We start from the raw sequence: 18,759 nt of genomic DNA, 5'->3' as shown, positions 1-18,759 counted from the left end.
CCCTTCCTTCCTTCCTTCCTTCCTTCCTTCCTTCCTTCCTTCCTTCCTTCCTTCCTGTTAGACTAGAAGGTCTCAACTTGCAGGCCATGAACCCTTTGGGATCTAATGACCTTTTCTTAGGGTTTTGCATATCAGATATCATGCATATCACATATTTATATTATGCCTTATAACAGTAGCAAATTTACAGTTATGAAGTAGCAATGAAATCATTTTATGGTTGGTAGTCACCACAAAGTGAGGAACTGTGTTAAGTGGTTTAAGCATTAGGAAGGTTGAGAACCACTGATGTAGATAGTCACACATCTCACCTTGGCTGGCCTAGAACTTACTGTGTAAGCCAGGATGGTTTCAAACCGGCAGCTGTCTCTCGAGTACTGAGATTATAGTATGAGCCACCACGCCCAGAATACCTGGCTTCTTCTGTTCATACTCTGTGAGATTTATCTACATTGTTGTTATGATTTCAAGCCATTTTCATTGCTTTTTAGTATTCCATTGGTGAACATGATAATTGGCTGGTATTCCAGTGGGGGAAAAACAATTTAAAAAAAGAAGCCCTCATTAATAGGCTAATTTCGCTTAGTGTTCATTTTGAATGGTCTTTTGTTGACCATTTACATGTCTGTAGGCGCATGTGTAGGGATGAACTTGCTGGTCTAGAGAGGGTGCTTCTGTTTAGCTTCAACCACAGCTTTGCAGTCCTTCACCATAAATCTCTCTCCATCCTCATGCTGTTTGTTACCAAAGTTTTAATTAACCATCTCCTGGTCAGAGTGGGTTGGGGGTGAGGAAGTAAGTGGTAGGAAAGAAGAAGGGAAGATAGGATGTCTGGTAAAAGAAGTATCTGCCTTAGGTGAGCTTAAGTTCTTAACCCAGGTTAGATTATTACACAACTATCTCATGAACAGGGTACTGCTGGCTTCATCTTACACAGACAGAGACAGGCAGAGCAAGGTTGTGTCACTTAATCAAAGCCACATGCCTACCGTGGGAAAGCTAATCAGATCCCACAGCTACTATCCTTCAGTCTTCTAACCATAAGAGTACTGCTCTGCGGTGAGCTACATCTACCACCCTGGTGATTCTCTTACTTCTGCATTTGCTTTTGTTTAGGGTGTGCCTCTTTATCTCTTTGTTGTGCTAAGTGTTGCTACCTGTTGTATTAACTTATTCAGTCTTTCTGGCATTCATCATCGTTGTCATAGTCATCATCATCATCATTGTGGTATTTTCTGTCCTCATTTTACAGAGGAGGAAGCAGGACTATTGAGCTACCTGCTCAAGGTTCTGTAGAGCAACAACTGAGTTGTGTTGAGACTGACTCTTGCACTGAAGGGATGAGTCACTCTGTTCAGGGACTGGGGTTGAGGCGGAGTGGGACACGCTTGCCCAGCATGTATAGGTCCTGTAGTACTCCCAGCTCCAAGAACAAACAGTAAAAGTTACTGCCAGTCATAGTAGACATGGAGGATAAGATGACTAGGGTCTACAGATGCAGACTTTTGCTATTCATTAGCTTCTGGAGACCCTGAAATGCCAACTATCTTCACTGTTTCTTCCCATGTGCTTTATATGTCTATTCTAGGGTCTTTTGTAAGGATGTTGGATGCTAGGGAACTCAAAAGCAGTTTTTCACATGGGCCAGAGGTGACCATAATGGAATTGCCAGTGATAGCAATTCTCAGAGATTTTGTACAAGAAGTACTCCTCCTCTTCCTTCTGATCCTCCCTCCATCATAAGGGTAGAACTTGCACATTATGAAAACAAACTAGAAAGTACAGAATAATATAACACAAAACTAATTCCACCCCAAATACTGCTGCATGAAGACACGTTTACCTCTGTATATGTCTGTCCTTTATAACATCTGATGGCATCTGTGAAAATATAAATACAAATTAAAAAATATTTATAGACAAGTCAAATCGAGTTCATGGTGTGCATACTGCTTTCTAACTAGATCTTTTACATTTAGCAGTGTATTATGAACTTCTATGTACATCCCGAAGTGTGTTCTCTGCTGTGCACATTTCGGTGATTCTAGGTTGTACTGTTAGAAACAGCTTGAGTTCATAGGCCGGAGCTCCAGCAGACCTGTGTATTACTGGTGCGTTCCACTCCATTGCCTTCTAAACAGAACTGTCTCATTAGTGTATTACCCCCTCTCTCAGCCTATATTCCTTCTCTTGAAAAGAATGATCTGGAATCATTAAATCCATGAACTCACTAGTTAAAACAGAATTGAGCCTCTACCTCATACTTCACCCTGGATGCCCACACTTGAGGCACAGTGTGTAATAAAGGGTCTAACAAGTGGGTGGGTGGGACTCCACAGCAGTCCCGTGGGGTCAGCCTACCAAACAGGCTTTCTTTTGTACAGATGGGCAACTGAAGGACAGCGACTTACTGAAAGCACTTGTCCTGCTAGGTGACGGGGCCTGAGAGTCAGAGCTGAGTTCTGGGACTCTAGGTCTAGACTCTTTACAGACATTGCCAGTGTCTTTCATTTCTCAGAAAACCGTGCTTTGCATTACTTATCTGGAATGCAAGTTGTATTTGTTAGAGCCTCCTCCAGACTGGTGCTGATAGAAGGGCAGTAGATGTCTGAGTGTATATTTAACTCATGCTCTATTGGCTTCGGTTACAGTCCGGTGACACACAGACTTTTGCGCAGAAGCTCCAGCTCCGAGTACCTTCCATGGAGTCTCTGTTTCGAAGTCCCATAAAGGAATCCCTGTTTCGGTCTTCTAAAGAGTCTTTGGTCCGAACATCTTCCAGAGAGTCCCTGAACCAACTTGACCTGGACTGTTCTGCTGCTACCTTTGATCCACCTTCTGATATGGAGAGCGAGACAGAAGATGCACCGTGGACCTCAGACAGTCTCAACAGAGAGCAGCTGCTTCAGCGGTTGCGCAGAATGGAGCGAAGCCTAAGCAGCTACCGAGGGAAGTACTCCGAGGTAGGAGCACGGTGGGTGTTGGCTTACACAGAGCGCTCCCCTTCGTCTTATTCGTGCATTGCTCTTACCCTGAGACTGGCGGACCTGATCCTGGTTATTGAGGGGGTGGCAGACCTAGTTCAGGTCTTTCTGGGGTCCTGATGCCTTTGAGCAGACTGACGTTTTGGTTTTCACATTTTCTGCTATTTTTGTGGACACCTAGGTCAAATGTCATTCTCTTTGTTTTCCATGTTCCCCATATGACTCATCTCTGATTAGAGAAGTCACACAGACTTCTCAGACAGTCATGGTTAGGTAGTCTGATGTCCTCAACAATTTGGCTCATTCTCATTGTACCAATATCTAAATTTAAAATGTTTATTCTGTGTTTGTATGTACATGCATGAATGCATGCCATAGCACATGGAAGGAGAGGCTAAAGAAAGTCTCGTGGGAGCTGGTTCTCTCATTCTACCTTCTTGACTCCAGGGATTGAACTCAGACAGGCAGTGCCCTTGGCCACAAATACCCTTACCCACTGAGCCATCTTGCCAAGCTGTTTTTATTTTTTGGACATTTAAAATTTTGCCTAACATAAATTTTTAAAAAACTTAATTTTTATTTTATATTATGAATATTTTGTTTGTATGTATAAATATGTGCACCACTTGTATGCTTGGTACCCTTGGAGGCCAGAAGAAGATGTCAGACCCCCTAGAACTGGAGTTGTGTTCAGCTCTGAGCTGCCATGTGGATGTAGAGAATGGAACTGGGGTCCTGTGAAACTGGGGTGAGGAGCAGCTAGGTGCTCTTAACCACCGTCTCTCTAGCCTCCTGACACTGCTTTCAACTACTTTTAACTACTCCTAGGCTCACTCTGTTTGGCGTAAGGGAAGAAGTAAATAGAATAAAAAAAAAATTTTTTTAATAAATAAAGAATACTTTGGGCTGGTGAGATGGCTCAGCGGTTAAGAGCACTCACTGACTGCTCTTCTAGAGGTCATGAGTTCAAATCCCAGCAACCACATGGTGGCTCACAACCATCTACAATGAGATCTGATGCCCTCATATGGGTGTCTGAAGACAGCTACAGTGTACTTACATATAATAAATAAATAAATCTTAAAAAAAAAAAAAAGAATACTTTGGGAACTAAAACTGTATATTTTGCCTTCCTTGTCCCTTTCTGTCAAGTGCGGTTAAGAATTCTTCTTCAGGAAGTTCTTTGTTATCAGTGGCTTTTGTTTGTGATACTCAATATGCATCATTTTATTTTGACATGGCTAGTAAATCCACATTACATTCAATTTTAATGAATATCAAACTTCAGGGTTAGGTGTAAAGTTAGTCCAAGGTTCACTGTCTGTGTAGCTAGTTTACTATCCACACTGCCAAAACCAAAATGAAATGAAAATACATTTGATGACATACATAAATTGCCTTTTTAAATTAAAATTATAAATGGTGGCAAAGTAGAAAGGAATCTGATGGACTCTGGAAGTGTAAATGGGGCACTGAAACTAGGTATCTCTCTCATAGCTGTGGAACTAGGTAATTTTTTTCCTTCAATTTGATAGTGGTCATAATTATGATTGTTTATCTTTATGCTACTTTTATAGATTTATTCACAGTTTTAAGTCTGAAGCTAGGGCAACAGTATAGTTAGCATTTAAGTATGCCAGATTCTGTTCACATTTATAATGGCATTTAATTCTGTACCATTCTTATGAAGCAAATGTAAATTTACTTATGCTTGTAGAAAACAGATTAGGGATCCATAGAGATTAAGTAACTTACTTAAGGCCACATAGCAGTTGATGGAGTCTATTTGGTATTCAGTTGCTCTGGGTGTTCTCCCGTTCTAAGCTGTCTTAGAGTCAAGCAGCTTTTCAGGAATACAGAGATGTCGTAGCCTGTGCCTCTATTTTTCCTTGCTGCGGTAGGGTCCTGGGGTGAGTGAGGTCAGCCTGTAGGTGGCACTTAACTCTTGTGTTGCTCTTCTTCCCATCCACCTTTTGTTTTGTTTTTTTTGTTTGTTTGTTTGTTTTTTGTTTTTGTTTTTTTTAAACAGAAGCCTTTTGAGACTGGAGTTAAGAAGACAGGTCTACTCCTAAGCAGAACTTGTCTCCAAATACTTAAGCCTGTTCCTAGACTCACTTCTACCTTACACTGTTAACTGTCTCTTGACCCCAACATTAGCAGTGACATTTAGGAACATCTCCTTTTAGAGAAGATGGAGAGTGGTTTACTGGACCATGCTTCTCAGAGCTGCACTGTGCTCTGCTAACGTAGGACCTAGTAGTGTATTGAATGTCACTATTGGCTGTGAAAGGCTTACAGGGATAAAAAGATGTTACTCGGCCTGGCAGTGGTGCTGGACACCTTTAATCCCAGCTCTGGGAAGCAGAGGCAGTTGGATCTCTGAGTTCAAGGCTAGCCTGGTCTACAGAGTGAGTTCCAGGACAGCCAAGGCTACACAGAGAAACCTTGTCTCAAAAACAAAACAAAATAAACAAAAAAACAAAAACAACAAAACAAAACAAAAAACCCAAAACAACAACAACAACAACAACAACAAAGGTGTTACTCTAATTACTTTATCAAGTTGTGCTCGAATGCGCATTCTGATTAGGATTAGGGCTTGGATTCCTCATTCCTATCTGCTAGTTATATATTTCTTTCCTCAGATTTTCATTATTGTTTAATATTGCAGTCCAAAACAAGTTACCTTGAGAGTTTTAAAACAGGCTTCTGTCTCTCCACCATGTCCTTCTGTTCTCAGTGAGTCAGTTTTGGGTCAGGCCCTGGAATTTGTTTCTGGCAAACACTTGCATAATGTTGTCGGTTGCAGATGAGACTCCGACAGACAGGTGCCCTTCTCCCTTCAGGCGAGTTGCCTGCAATTCTCACCTAGAAATTACGTGTTGAAATCTAAAGTGTATGGAGATTCACTGGCTTACTTCTTAGTCAACTTACATCTTATATTTTAGAAATAGACTTACTATGGTTTTTATGTTTGTTATGGATTGAATTAGGCTTAATTGTCAATACAGGACTGTTCTGATTGGGTTTTTTTTGACATTTATAAAGTGCAAAGTTTTAGCAGCAATTAGAATAATAAGTTGTATTTATTGAGAAATAACTAATGCTATCTCGGTGGTTGCTTTGTTTTAGCTCGTCACAGCGTTTCAGACTCTTCAGAGAGAGAAGAGAAAGCTACAGGTGAGTGACTGACTCATCCACGGGTCTCCAGTTAGAGACACTCTCAGGACTCTGACCTTTCCTTTCTAAATACTGTGTGGAGTTTCATTGCTAGAGGTGACGAGTGAGTGATGGAGAGCCCAGAGATGGCTTCCCTGTTACATCCTAGCTTCCTTGAGTTCCAGGTCCCCACTGTAGAAGATTTAGATTTAGGATGTTTGCCTCTTTGAAGCACCTTTTCTGCCACTTTGGTCTGCAAGGGTGTGTGTGTGTGTGTGTGTGTGTGTGTCCCAGTGCCCCAGCTCCCAACATTTTACTTGTTTAAAAGAATAAACACTAAAGGTGCTTATGATAAAAGTTTATCATTAAGAGCAACAGTAGTCTGTAGTGGAGTAACAGAGTACTCTTAACCAGTGAGCCATCCTTCTGGACTTGATTCCTTTTTAACTTCTGCTCTGGGGCCTCACGGAGGCAGATTCTGCTAATCTATATGGATAAACAGACATTTTGTCTACCTAGTTTCTCTTTCTGACTGATTTATTTATTTTGCTGTTGTTGTTAGACACACAAATCCAAGAAGCTACAAGTTACCCCGTTTCTCCTGTTTTCCTGAGATGGCCTGTGTAGCTGTCTTCCTGCCTCAGCTTCCTGAGTGCTGTGATTACAGGCATGCACCATCGCTCTCCTTAGTGCTTTACCTCTGTATCTGCTCACAGGAGCACACAGTCACTCTGGTTTCATGGACTGCAGCTGGCCATTAATTCTCTGTACTAGTGAAAACACCCTGCTACCCTCCAAAGTGTGAGGCATACACCTTTTAGTAGGTTTCTCTTTTAACTTGATTAAAATTATTTTTTAAAAAGTATTATTTTTTATGAGTATGGGTGTTTTGCCTGCATACTTGTCTATGACTATATGTGTGCCTAGTACCAGCAGAGGCTTGTAGAAGGTGTCAGATCCCCTGAACTGGAGTTCCAGACAATTGTGAGCTGCCATGTGGGTGCTAAGAATTGAACCCAGGTCGCCTGGAAGAGCAGAGTACTCTTAACCAGTGAGCCATCACTCCTGGGCTTGATTCCTTCTTAATGGACAGTTACTAACTTAACCATTTGTAATGCTGTTCATGAGAATTAGATTTGTTTTAAAGAACATAAACTTTAACAACAGATAATGATAATTAACAGGGAGGGTCTTTGTTATAGTGAAATCATTTGCTTCTGAAGTTTGAGTTTACTTTACAAATCTCCTGTTATTAAAGTTAACATATAGTTAAATTTATAGTTTGACTTCTGTGTCTATGCATTTTAGCAGATGCAACTATTGACATAGACTAGTTTTTTTTTTTTTAATGAATATGCCCTGTAGAGATTAACTAACTCTTTCTTTCTTTCTTTTTTTAATTAAAGGGTATATTGAGTCAGAGTCAAGATAAATCACTTCGGAGAATTTCAGAATTAAGAGAGGTAAGTGTAGTGATTGGTACTTTGGGAACAATGATTCAACCTCTTAGTTTCATAGAGATGTCTTGTTACACACGCTCGGCTGACCTGTGTGTAGTAGGAAATGGCTCGCGTGAGCCCGGCTTGTGAGCTCACACAACACTTCTGTGGTTTTTATTTGTGTAGCTTTCCTATGTTGATGCTGCTGTTGTTGAAATTAATGAAATGAAAATGTATCTGCCTGCAGTGTAAGCAGTCAGTGTCAACTTTCAAGGCTTAGTCGTTTGCACTGTTAAATAGACTAGATTTCTTTTCGCCTTTCCTGGTCAGCATGCTGTTGTTGAAATAAAATGACTTGCAATTTGGAGTGGTGAGTCACTACAGGATTAGGTTGAGCTCCTTGATATTACATTGTCGTGGCCTTTGCAGTGAGGAGGCTTTTTAGACAGACACTGCTTCATTCCTGCTCCCTGCTCCTCTGCCTTGTCCTGCCTGGTGCCTAGCAACAAGCTTTGTCCACACCTGCTGCAGTACTGCTGGAAATACCTTGTTACCTGTTTTTGTAGGAATGTTCTTCATGGGTATCCGATATATTCTAAGAGCTTTGAAGTAGATGATTTCAGAACAGATGAGAGTAGTTTAGAAGTTTATGTATCCTGGGTAGAATTTTGTTTCTGGAATTTATTAGTTTAAGATATATAGTATGTTAAAAGTACAAATATCTTTAAAAAGTAGCAGAATGGTAAATTTACAAGTAGCAATTGCTAGTATAAGGCTGGGACTATAGCTTAGTGGTAGAACAGTACTGGAGGTGGGGTAGGGGGAGAGAGGGAGAGAGAATATTTTAAATTTGGGGAGTTAGAGAGGTAGCAACCGCAGAACAATAAGGGGGTTTGGTATCCTACCTATATATTCCAGATCTTAGTCTCTAAAGTTCTAAGACCTTGAGGTTGAGGGAGAAATAGAGAGCACACAGAATTGAGCCTGGAGGGACGGACCAATCTGTAAAAGACAGAAAGGGCTGGAGCTCGGAGGGCGGGAGGCGAGCAGGCGCCCAGACTGAGGAGGTCGTTCTTGTGCCTGGTGCAGCAGAGATAAACTTTGATTTTGGGTCAACCACCTTAAGAAGTAGCATTTGTACTGACTTCAGGAGCTGGACGTTTCTTACTTGGTGGGCACCAGTTAAGTTGGGAGTGCTGGTGACTCAGCCTATGTTCGAGGACACTGCTGGCGCTGTTCGGCCTGTTACAGCTCAGTCCAAGGCCTTTATCTCAAGCCTTCCGTTTCCTTTGTACATCACTGTGCACCATTGCAGTTCTTTAGGAAGACGTTCTCATTGGAGTCCCTTAAATTGTTTAAGGAACAAAATTATTTATTGATATTGAGGTCTTAAATGTTAATGTCTTAAACATTAAGGATTCCCTAAGTATTCTGTACTTTAAGAGTGAAATCAAATCGAGATGATGATGTTGTAAACTTAAAGTTTGTGTCTGTTGTTTTATATTGAAAATTACCTGCGATACCTTTTATGCTGTAGGAGCTGCAGATGGATCAGCAAGCAAAGAAACATCTTCAGGAAGAGTTTGATGCATGTTTGGAGGAGAAAGATCAGTATATCAGTGTTCTCCAGACTCAGGTAAAAGAACAGGTCAAAGCATTGAAGCCCTTGATAGAAAAACACAGTGATAGTCAGAGAGCTGAAGAATTTCAAATGTAAAGAGAAAAAAGCCTGATTTAAAATTCTGCCTTTTTTCCATTTTAACAGCATCTTTTGTTTATTGTACCTTTTGACTGATTGTGGCATCGCCACTAATGTACCACCGCACATGTAGCAAACAGCCCCACTGCGCAAGTCGGCTCCCTTCCTCACTTCTGTCTCTCTTTCTCTCTGGCCCCCTCTCTCTTCCTCTCTCTCACCCCATCCTGCCCCCCTGGGTTTTTTTTTTTTTTTTGTTTTTTTGTTTTTTTTTTTTTTTTGAGATAGTTTCTCTGTGTACCCTTGGCTGTCCTGGATTTTGCTGAGTAGACCAGGCTGGACTTGAAATTAGGGATCTGCCTGCCTGCCTCTGCCCCTGAGCACTGGGATTAAAGTTGTGCGTCATCACCACCTGGCTTCACCCTATTTCTTACAAAATTTAAAGAAAATATTTCTGTCGTACTTTTTTCTTGTAGTAATGAATTTCTCTTTCTTCCTTCCTTTCTTCCTTTCTTTCTAGGTTTCTCTTCTAAAGCAACGATTACAGAATGGCCCGATGAGTGTTGATGTTCCAAAACCACTCCCTCCAGTGGAGCTCCAGGCAGACGTGCACAATGACACGGAGAGGATGGAGGAGAAAGTGGAGGGTGTCGGGGAGCCAGTGGGTAAGCTCCTGTGTCAGAGCATAAGCTAAAATTGAGGGCAGTGTCGAGCATTAAGGATTCAAGCTGATAAAACAGACTGAGGCAGAAGTAAGGTGCCCTTGACCCTAACATGTCTTCAGCATTCAAGTTTGTTTGTTTGTTTGTTTTAAAAATTGACTTGTTAGTTAGGAGGTGGTAATGCTTGCCTTTAATCCCAGCACTTGGGAGGCAGAGACAGGAGGATCTCTTGAGTTCAGTGCTAGCCTGGTCTGCAGTGTGAGTTCTAGGCCAGCCAGAGCTAAACAGAGAAACCTTGTCTTGGAAAAACCAACAAATAAACCAAAAAACAAACAACCAAAAAAACCACCAACTGATTTTTTTTTTTTTTTTTTTCAGAAAAAAGGCAATTGATTTAAGACTTGAAAATTTAAGGAGATCACATTTTTAAATAATTGAAGGATATAAATTATGTTATACTATTTTGGTTTTTTGAGACAAGGTCTCATTAGTAAACCATATCACTCAAGTTGTAATTTTTTTTTCTTCCTTAGCCTTCCAAATACAGGCTTACAGGTTTGCATCCACACCTGCCTATGTCTTTGTTCTCTTACCAAGAGACTCACTGTAGACTTTGGTTCTGTTAGAGACAGAATAAGTTGTTGAGTGGCTGGCCATCTGAGTGGTGAACCTACAAGGGGCAGCAGTTTCTGTGGGTGTGAGGACGGGCTCAAATGCAGGAGATAAATCCCAGAGTGAGCAGAACTCCTTTCAGGAAGGGAGTAGAGGACTAGGAAGAGCACTCAAGACTTTTGGGATGGAGCTTATTAGGGCTTAGGGATGATCCTCCTCCCCTCAGTTTTGACTTTTAAGTAGGCTAGATCTAGTTAATGCCAGTGTCTGTGCCATTCCAGGGTAAGGAGTTCATTTTATACTTGATACTTCATCTCAACATCACACAGTAACTTGACAGTAGTTTGAAGAATGCCACTTGCTTATTTGGGTGTTCCTTTTCACAGTGTAGTTAGGTTTGTGTAGACAACTTTGTAGGGACTGGGCTGTAGCTCAGTGGTAGAATGTGTGCTGAGCTTGCAGAAGACACACTCTCCAGACACTCAGCTCTCCAGATCCCTGCTCTCCTCACCCCCTAAAAAGATGGCACCGTTTGCAGAGTTTCTTTATAGCCCTTACGCTTTTTTTATAATTTCATTTCCTTAGTGTCTGTGAGTGTTTGTGTGATGTGATATGCATGTGGAAGTCAGGACAGCTTGTGAGGGTTGGCTCTCTCTAGCACATGGGTCCTTCACCCACTAGCCATCTCATGTGTCTCATCACTTGTGTGTTTAATGACTGCCCTGCTGACACTGTTTTACCATTTGTAGGAGGTGGGACTTCCGCTAAAACCCTGGAAATGCTCCAGCAAAGAGTGAAACGTCAGGAGAATCTACTTCAGCGCTGTAAGGAGACAATCGGGTCCCACAAGCAGCAGTGCGCACTGCTGCTGAGCGAGAAGGAGGCGCTGCAGGAGCAGCTGGATGAAAGGCTGCAGGAGCTGGAAAAGATGAAGGTAAGAGACAGCTGACCTCTGCTTTTAATCGTGTACAGCCAGATGAGCAGGCTCGTGCATGGCCTGTGCTTCCTCTGGGAAGCCTCCTTTATCCTCCTGTCCATAGACAGGGTGGAGAGGGGGTCCTTATGTGAGCACCCAAGTGCTCTGGGTTTTATAGCATTTCCCATACATTTGAGATTTCCTGTGTACTCCCTCATTACACCATAAGGGCTGTTTAGATTAGATAAGCTGCGTCGAGTTCTCATAGGAGGCAAAGCTTTCTTAGAGATGGAAATGAATTTCTAAAACTTTTTTAGGAGCTTCATATGGCTGAGAAGACTAAACTTATCACTCAGTTGCGTGATGCAAAGAACTTAATTGAACAGCTTGAACAAGATAAGGTAAAACTCCCAAATTTATGATAATGAAATTTGTCAGGGGCCCCCAAATTTGCTTTGAAAGCAATTAGAAGCATTTATATATACACCTGCTTTTCAAAATTTTTTAGCTGCTTCCATGAAAACTATTTTTAATTTCTAGATTTGTACAGTATTAGGATTAGTAAACCTGGTTCTCTGGTTTTTTAGTATCAGTCAGTGTTCCGTCATAGACACAGCAGTAAAGGTGACAAAGGAAGTCTGTGCTTACTGTCCATACCTACCTCTCAGAGAAAAGTTACATTACTTACAGTTAAGACATACTGAATGGCTTCAGTGTTTTCTTTTATACATTGTAGAAGTAGATTGATCATTGCCTGAAAAGTAAAGAAGGAGTAATGTGTATGTTAAGTTAAGACTTTTTACATGTGGATTCCAGGATGCCTAGGTGACCAGAGGATGTAGGAAGGGCTGAGACAGAGAGCAGCCAGCCCCTAGTCGGCAGCTGGGAGACTCATGGGTGGACAAACAGCTTGCCCTGCTTGATCCCAGATTCTCTGGCCCTTTTGTAATACAAAATGTGTTCATTTCACATCTTGGTTGATGAATGTAATATTTTAGCCTAGCTTCGAAACAAACTGCCCTTTATTTTCACAAAAGAACATCACCTAATGATCACATCTAGCAGTTTAACGGTAATTCAAGATACCATCTGCTGTCTTATTATATACCAAGTAAACTCTTTCATTGTGATTGATATGACTAAGATTTCTTTTAATGTATAGGTTCAGCTGTCCTTCCCCTCTGACATTCTCTCTCCTTTGTGATGTGAGTTGTGAAGACAATGGAGACCCTCTACCATGTTTTAAACTTTCTTAACTATGCCGCACTTTCTTGGTTGTTAACATTAACACTGGCTGTCCAGTAGTCATACTCCAAAGCAGGGTCAGTAGACCCTGCAAGTCAGGGCTGAGCACCTTTTAAAGACAGATCTACCTTACATAGTATCAGGAGTATGTACGTGTGAAAATGCAGATGCTAATTGTGGCTTATGCTGGTCACCAGTCACATTCAGGGGCTAGTTTTGTTTGATACTATTTATTAAGATGAAGATTGCCATACGTCTATAGTAAGATTGTAAAATAAATCTTATAACTGAAACACAGTCTGATGCTTAAGAGACTAAACCTATTATTAAAATGTCAACACACCCTGGTCTGCTGAGGCACAGAGTGAAGACTGGCTTCAGTGTGTGAGCTACTAAAGAGACTCTTCCACTGTCCTTAGTAAGAGATGTTTGTTCTGCTTCCTTCCCATACCACTTGGGCTGGGCTGTGTGTTGGTGATGCAGTTTGTTATGCAAATGGTTTAGAGTCTGCACTTCTGTTCAGGGAATGGTAATAACAGAGACGAAGCGGCAAATGCTTGAGACCCTGGAACTGAAAGAAGATGAGATTGCTCAGCTTCGTAGTCATATCAAACAGATGACTACCCAGGGAGAGGAGCTGCGCGAACAGAAAGAAAAGTCTGAAAGAGCTGGTAAGAACTCAGGGGTTTGTATTTGATAGCAACCCAAAAGTCAAAGTATCTTAACAAGTGAGCTAATGGTTGATACAGATGCATAACCATAGAGACTCCTGATTCAAAAGTGCCGTTTGCAGAAGGCTTCCATGGGACTAAGTCAAGCCACAGCCTTCAAGCTGAGAGTGACACACACACACACACACACACACACACACACACACACACTTATAATAGGTAGAAGAAAATGTAACAGAAACCATATATGAAGTATTAATCTAACTATTACAGAAAATGTTTGCTGACCTCTGCCTTAGAGTATTAAAATTTAGGTTTCAGGAACTTACAAGCATGGGGCTTATTTACAACAACTGCCTCCTTACAGGTGATATAGGGTAAACAGAGGAGGTAAGGTGTATATCTGCTTCTACTGATATCAGCAGACAGTTTGGTATTAAACAGACCAGTTGACTAGAATACAGGCCAGAGTTGTATCCATTACATTCACTCCTGAGTGGTGCTAAGAAAGGAGCTGCTAGAAGGGAAAGGAAAGCTGCAGGTCAGGGACAGGTCACAGGTCAGGGACAGGTCAGGAAGCCTCAGTTAAGGAGCTGCACAGTGGGACTGAGTAGAGGGCTGGGGCTGTAGACATGTCAGTCGCTGCAGGACTGTGACCGGGCAGCGAGTCCCATGGGAGTCAGCTAGAAATCATGCTAGAAATCATGCTTGCTGGGAAAGGAGGTTGAATTTTGAAGGAGCTGGCTGTTGGCATCTTAACATGTAAGTAGCTGTGTTTAAACTTGGGCATAGAGCACTGTGGGAAGCAGTAGGTGAGCTCTGTGTGGCAGAAGCTCATGTTTTATGTGGAAAGGAAATGAAGTTGGAAGCAAAAGCAGGAAGTCCAGGTTCAGGAAGTTCAGGTTCGAGGAAGAGAACACATTGGCTACCTAGGGTGGTGACTCACGGGAGAGGAGCAGAAGAGAAATCAGAATCTAAGATGGCCACACATTTTAATAAAGAGAATAGTGAATAGTGGTAAGGGGCTCTAAATTGGGAGCTTGGGGGTTGATTACTAAAATGTTTAAGATTTTTTGAGTTTGAATTAGCCATGGGTTTCCCAGCGCCATTGTCTTGTAGGCATGTGGAGATAAGACATTGGAGTACCTTGTAAGAATCATTAGCCTATGGTTAAACCTACAGAGAGGCTGACATAGGTGACCGCAGTTTTTGTGGTGAGGCCAGAGTTGCTTCAGTGTTTATTGCTGCTGGTGTGTGTTAGTCCTGCACGGCCTGCAGTTCTTGCCGTCTCATAGCAAGACTCTGTTGATACTGTTGCCCTTTTTTTTTTTTTTTTTGGTGTTTGTTTTATTTTTTGTTTGTTTGTTTTTTAGGCTTTTAAATGAGTTGTTTAATTCAAAGTAGTACAGAATTCAGAGTACAGTGAAGATGGAACAGTAGCCTCTGGTGGGATTCTAGACTGGGTTCACTTTAAATTCACAGCTGAGGTAGGAATTGCTGAACACTAGAGACAGTGAGCCATTGCATTGTTCACTTTATTCATTGTGGAGTTTTTTGTTTTTGTTTGTTTTTTTAACAGAAGTTTATTACAGTGTACAACAACAGGCTCCAGGATAACACTTCATTCTAGCTATTAGGTGGCAAAGATGTTATGGCTGGGAATCCAGATGTTTGACAGGTTACAGGGTAACACTTCATTCTAGCTGTAGTGGCAAAGATGTCATAGCAGGGAATCCAGATGTTTACATAGGGATGGAGGAGGAGGGTCACCGTCACCTCTGATGTGAGGAACAGCATACTTTTTGCCAGATTTCTTAATTCCCCCTGTGGCCAGGGGCCCTTCCCCACGGCCTTGGCTTTTAGCTCCTCAAGTTTTTTCTGTTCCTCCTTTTGTTTCTGCTTGAAAGCCTTATCTTTCTCATCCGTCTCCTTGGCCTGCTTCTTGGGCTGTTTCAGGGGCTTCTTTTTGCCGCCTTCCTGGTGCCTCCAGCCCCTTCACCAGACCCTGATCCTCGATACTGTTGCTCTTTTACTCTCATTTAATCCTTACATTCTGTCAGAAAGGACCATTCCTGTTCTCATTTATAACTAGGAGAATCTAAGGCTATACTTTAAGTAATTTGTCTCCATTTATGCACAGAAAGTAAATGTGTGGTCAGATTTTAACTTGAACATTGTGGCTTCAGAGTATATGTTGAGAGGTCCTGAGTTTGACTGATAGAAATAAGTGAGAGAAGTTACCCCAGGATGTCACAGGCTTTAGGGGAAGTACAACAGCTGTTTCATGAAGTCGGGGAGAGGGGATGAAGTTTTACAGTAGACTTTGGATTGATAAGGATTTGATTCCTAGGATACAGTTTTGAGAAATGGGCTTAGAAAACATATTATAAGGTACCAACAAGGGAAATGGAGCCATGTATGAGAGATACTTGGTTAATACCATCCGTACTTGTAGATGCATGTCTGTCTCCATTGCATTGTTCAGTGAAGTGATTTGGTGATTTTAGTTGAACTTGTTCTCATTAAACCTAAGAAAATTTTCTGTCAGAGAGTAATAGTTACTTTGAGAATCTAAGTTCCTAAATGACAAGCAATGTGAGATACTGTAGACAGGTTTGCTTTCAGTGCCCAGAAGCCCAGTCTGCAGCCTCAGGGCACAGAATCCTGTGTGTGACCATAGTGCATAGAAGCCCAGTTCAGTCTCAGTGCTTGGAAACCAGTGTGTGTGCACATAAAAACTAGCCACAGTGTACTGATGCCCAGTGTGCAGCTACAGTGTACAGGAGCTGGTGTGTGGCCACAGTGCACAGAAGCATGTCGATATCAGAAGAATAGAAATTAATGAATATTGAAAGAGAGAATAGAGATTTAAATTATTTAATGGGTATATTAATTTTGGAAAGCATCCAGACAACACAGTTAGTTGCATGTTTCCATTTGAAGTCTTAACTATTGAGTGCCATGGTACAAGTTTGTAGGAAGACTGGTTCACACTGATGACACATAGATTAAATCTGTAATGAAAACTAGTTCTGCAGACCAGCTGCACCCCAGCTGGTGGTCTTAGTTGAGAACTTTCCAACAGAAATTGGTCTTAGTTTCAAGTGTAAAGCACAGACAATAATCAAAAGAAAACTCTAGATAGTGCCCAACGTGGGAGACAGTCAGTGGTCAGCAAACCAAGCTTCTGTACGCAATCTGTAAACATAAAGTCCTTGGACATAAAAGGAAATAGTACTATCCTTTCAGCTGGCTATTGAGATTTTAGAAACAGATATATCTACATAAAATTGTTACCAAAGAAACTATCTGGATGCATTTTCTACTGTAATGACTTTGATTTTGAGGGTATCTCTGGACATGTGGCTGTTGATAGATATTTGTTGATAGTTGACTCGTTCTTTCTGGGTGTTAGCACTGACTAAAGCACATTCTGAATTGCTTTTCTTGAGACTCAGGTGCACCACACTGCTCCTAATCTGTAAACTAATGCTGCTGTGTGTTGTAGGACAAAGTCCATGTCAGTCTCTGATTTTATAAAGAAGAGTTCTGTTTCATATGTTAAGGCATAAACTAGGGATATGCTGAGTAAGTAAAACACTTGCCTCAGAAAGCTGAGAAGAAACACAGCTCCAATCCCCTAGAACCCATGCAAAAGCCAGGCATGCATGGCTGGATCCTATAATCCCAGTGTTCAGGAGACAGGGATCCTAGGGGTAAATGGGCTAGCTGGACTGGCCAGGCTAGCTGCAATTAGAAACCTCAGACTCAGAGTAAGATCCTGCCTCAGTAAATAAAGTGGATAGGAATTGAACATGTGATGCTGTCTTCACACTTCAACACAAGTGTATACATGTTTACACATGCCCACATGTGCTCAAATACATGAGCACACATGCACACATACACTTACAGATGTGTAAAAATTACTAAGGCACCATGTTGTTTAATGATGTGCTCTGCCAGGACACTACAGTCTACGTCTCGCACTTGAACAGTCTCCTGGGAAGGACAGATGCAGTTCTGATGTCTCTCACTACAGCACTCTTGCTTTGTTGAAAATTATTCATTTTAACAGCTAAAGAAAATACAGCTGTTAGGAGCGCCACGCAACTGTTGATTTCTGCTTTCATACCTTCCTAGGTGTCACTTCAGATGAGTGGTGAGGTACAAGTGTACCACTGTTTGATGTACTGCTTTTAGTCTTTATGTAATCCATAGTTTTATAGTACAGTAGTATTATGTGTTTAACTTTGTATGTTTCTATGCCACCATTCAACACTGTATTAGGAATCCTTATATATAATGCTAAGGTACTAACATGATTGAATGGTTTGTGTCATAGTGAATACACATGATTTCCTTGGTAACCATTCCTCTGTTGATAACTAGTACCTTTTAAACTAGTAGCTTTTAAACTACTTTTAAACTTTTGCTCTTGAAAAATACTGTAATGGTTCTCCAATACAGATTAGTTTTTATCTTTGATTTTTTTCTTCTTTCGCATCATTTTTATCTATCAGGCTTTAGTCTTTTTTTTTTGTTAGTTACTGTTAGGTGATTCAAATATAGCTATAGCTAGAGAGAAATCATGAGTCACAGCATTAAGTCTCTCCCCAAGTAAAGGAGGTAGACAGCTCAAGTAGTGATGTGCCTGCCTCAGAAGGATGGCGGAAGTTCAGATCCCTAGCCCTTGTGGAAGCTGACATGCAGTTTGCACTTGTTAATCCCAGTGCTGGAGAGGTAGGAGCAGGCAGGTATGTGGGGTTGGTTCCCAACCATTTCAGCCTGCTTGATGGGCGGGCTCCTAGCCAGTGTTAGAAACCCTATTTCAAAAAAGCAAGTTGGATGGATGGCTACTGAGGAACAAAACCTGAGGTTAATCTGTGGCCTCTGCATGCATATACACAAGCACACAAGCACACAAGCACACAAGCACACACACACACACACACACACACACACGCGCCTCTCATAATTATGTACATGTGTAGACTTTTTCACATGGACTAAGAGGTTTCTCACAGTGCACTAACTTTCATAAGCCTTTTTTCCTTTTTCTATACCCCATCTTTGCTGAATTTGTGTGTTTTAAATGATTGGCTGCATGTAAAAACTTGGGTTAAGTCATGAGATTCTGTGCTTTGTTACTGCCGAGTTATATATTTTCTTTTGTATGGTCCAGCCTGCTAAGCCAGACAGAAGAACATGTGCACTTGAAGTCTGGGCAAATGTTTGAAATAAGACTTTATGTATTTAACATGTCAGACTTGTACATATACAAGCGCAAGCCACCTGTGTGTTTAATGCTGTGTTAGCTGTTGATGTGTGTGTAACAGTTTAATGCTGTGTTAGCTGTTGATGAGTGTGTAACA

The 18,759-nt window shown here is 41.4% G+C and overlaps 1 protein-coding gene across 6 annotated transcripts in view; it reads left to right on the top strand.

Annotated features, from left to right (window-relative positions):
- Golga4 (golgin A4) overlaps positions 1-18,759 on the top strand; it is an 81,410-nt gene that overhangs the window by 24,494 nt on the left and 38,157 nt on the right. For 5 of the 6 annotated variants that reach the window (XM_028767253.1, XM_028767250.1, XM_028767251.1 and 2 more), the window contains 8 exons: positions 2,652-2,963; positions 6,117-6,164; positions 7,550-7,606; positions 9,120-9,218; positions 9,799-9,943; positions 11,302-11,486; positions 11,786-11,869; positions 13,237-13,384. In XM_028767253.1, the coding sequence (XP_028623086.1) occupies positions 2,652-2,963; positions 6,117-6,164; positions 7,550-7,606; positions 9,120-9,218; positions 9,799-9,943; positions 11,302-11,486; positions 11,786-11,869; positions 13,237-13,384 (1,078 nt within the window). The remainder of the gene's footprint in view (positions 1-2,651; positions 2,964-6,116; positions 6,165-7,549; positions 7,607-9,119; positions 9,219-9,798; positions 9,944-11,301; positions 11,487-11,785; positions 11,870-13,236; positions 13,385-18,759) is intronic. The other variant, XM_028767252.1, reaches the window with a different exon arrangement.

Source organism: Grammomys surdaster, unplaced genomic scaffold (assembly GCF_004785775.1).
Source record: "Grammomys surdaster isolate TR1022 unplaced genomic scaffold, NIH_TR_1.0 172, whole genome shotgun sequence".
NCBI classification, from domain to species: Eukaryota; Metazoa; Chordata; class Mammalia; order Rodentia; family Muridae; genus Grammomys; species Grammomys surdaster.
The sequence above is the reverse complement of the archived record's forward strand: the minus strand, read 5'-3'. Positions and strand labels throughout refer to the sequence as shown.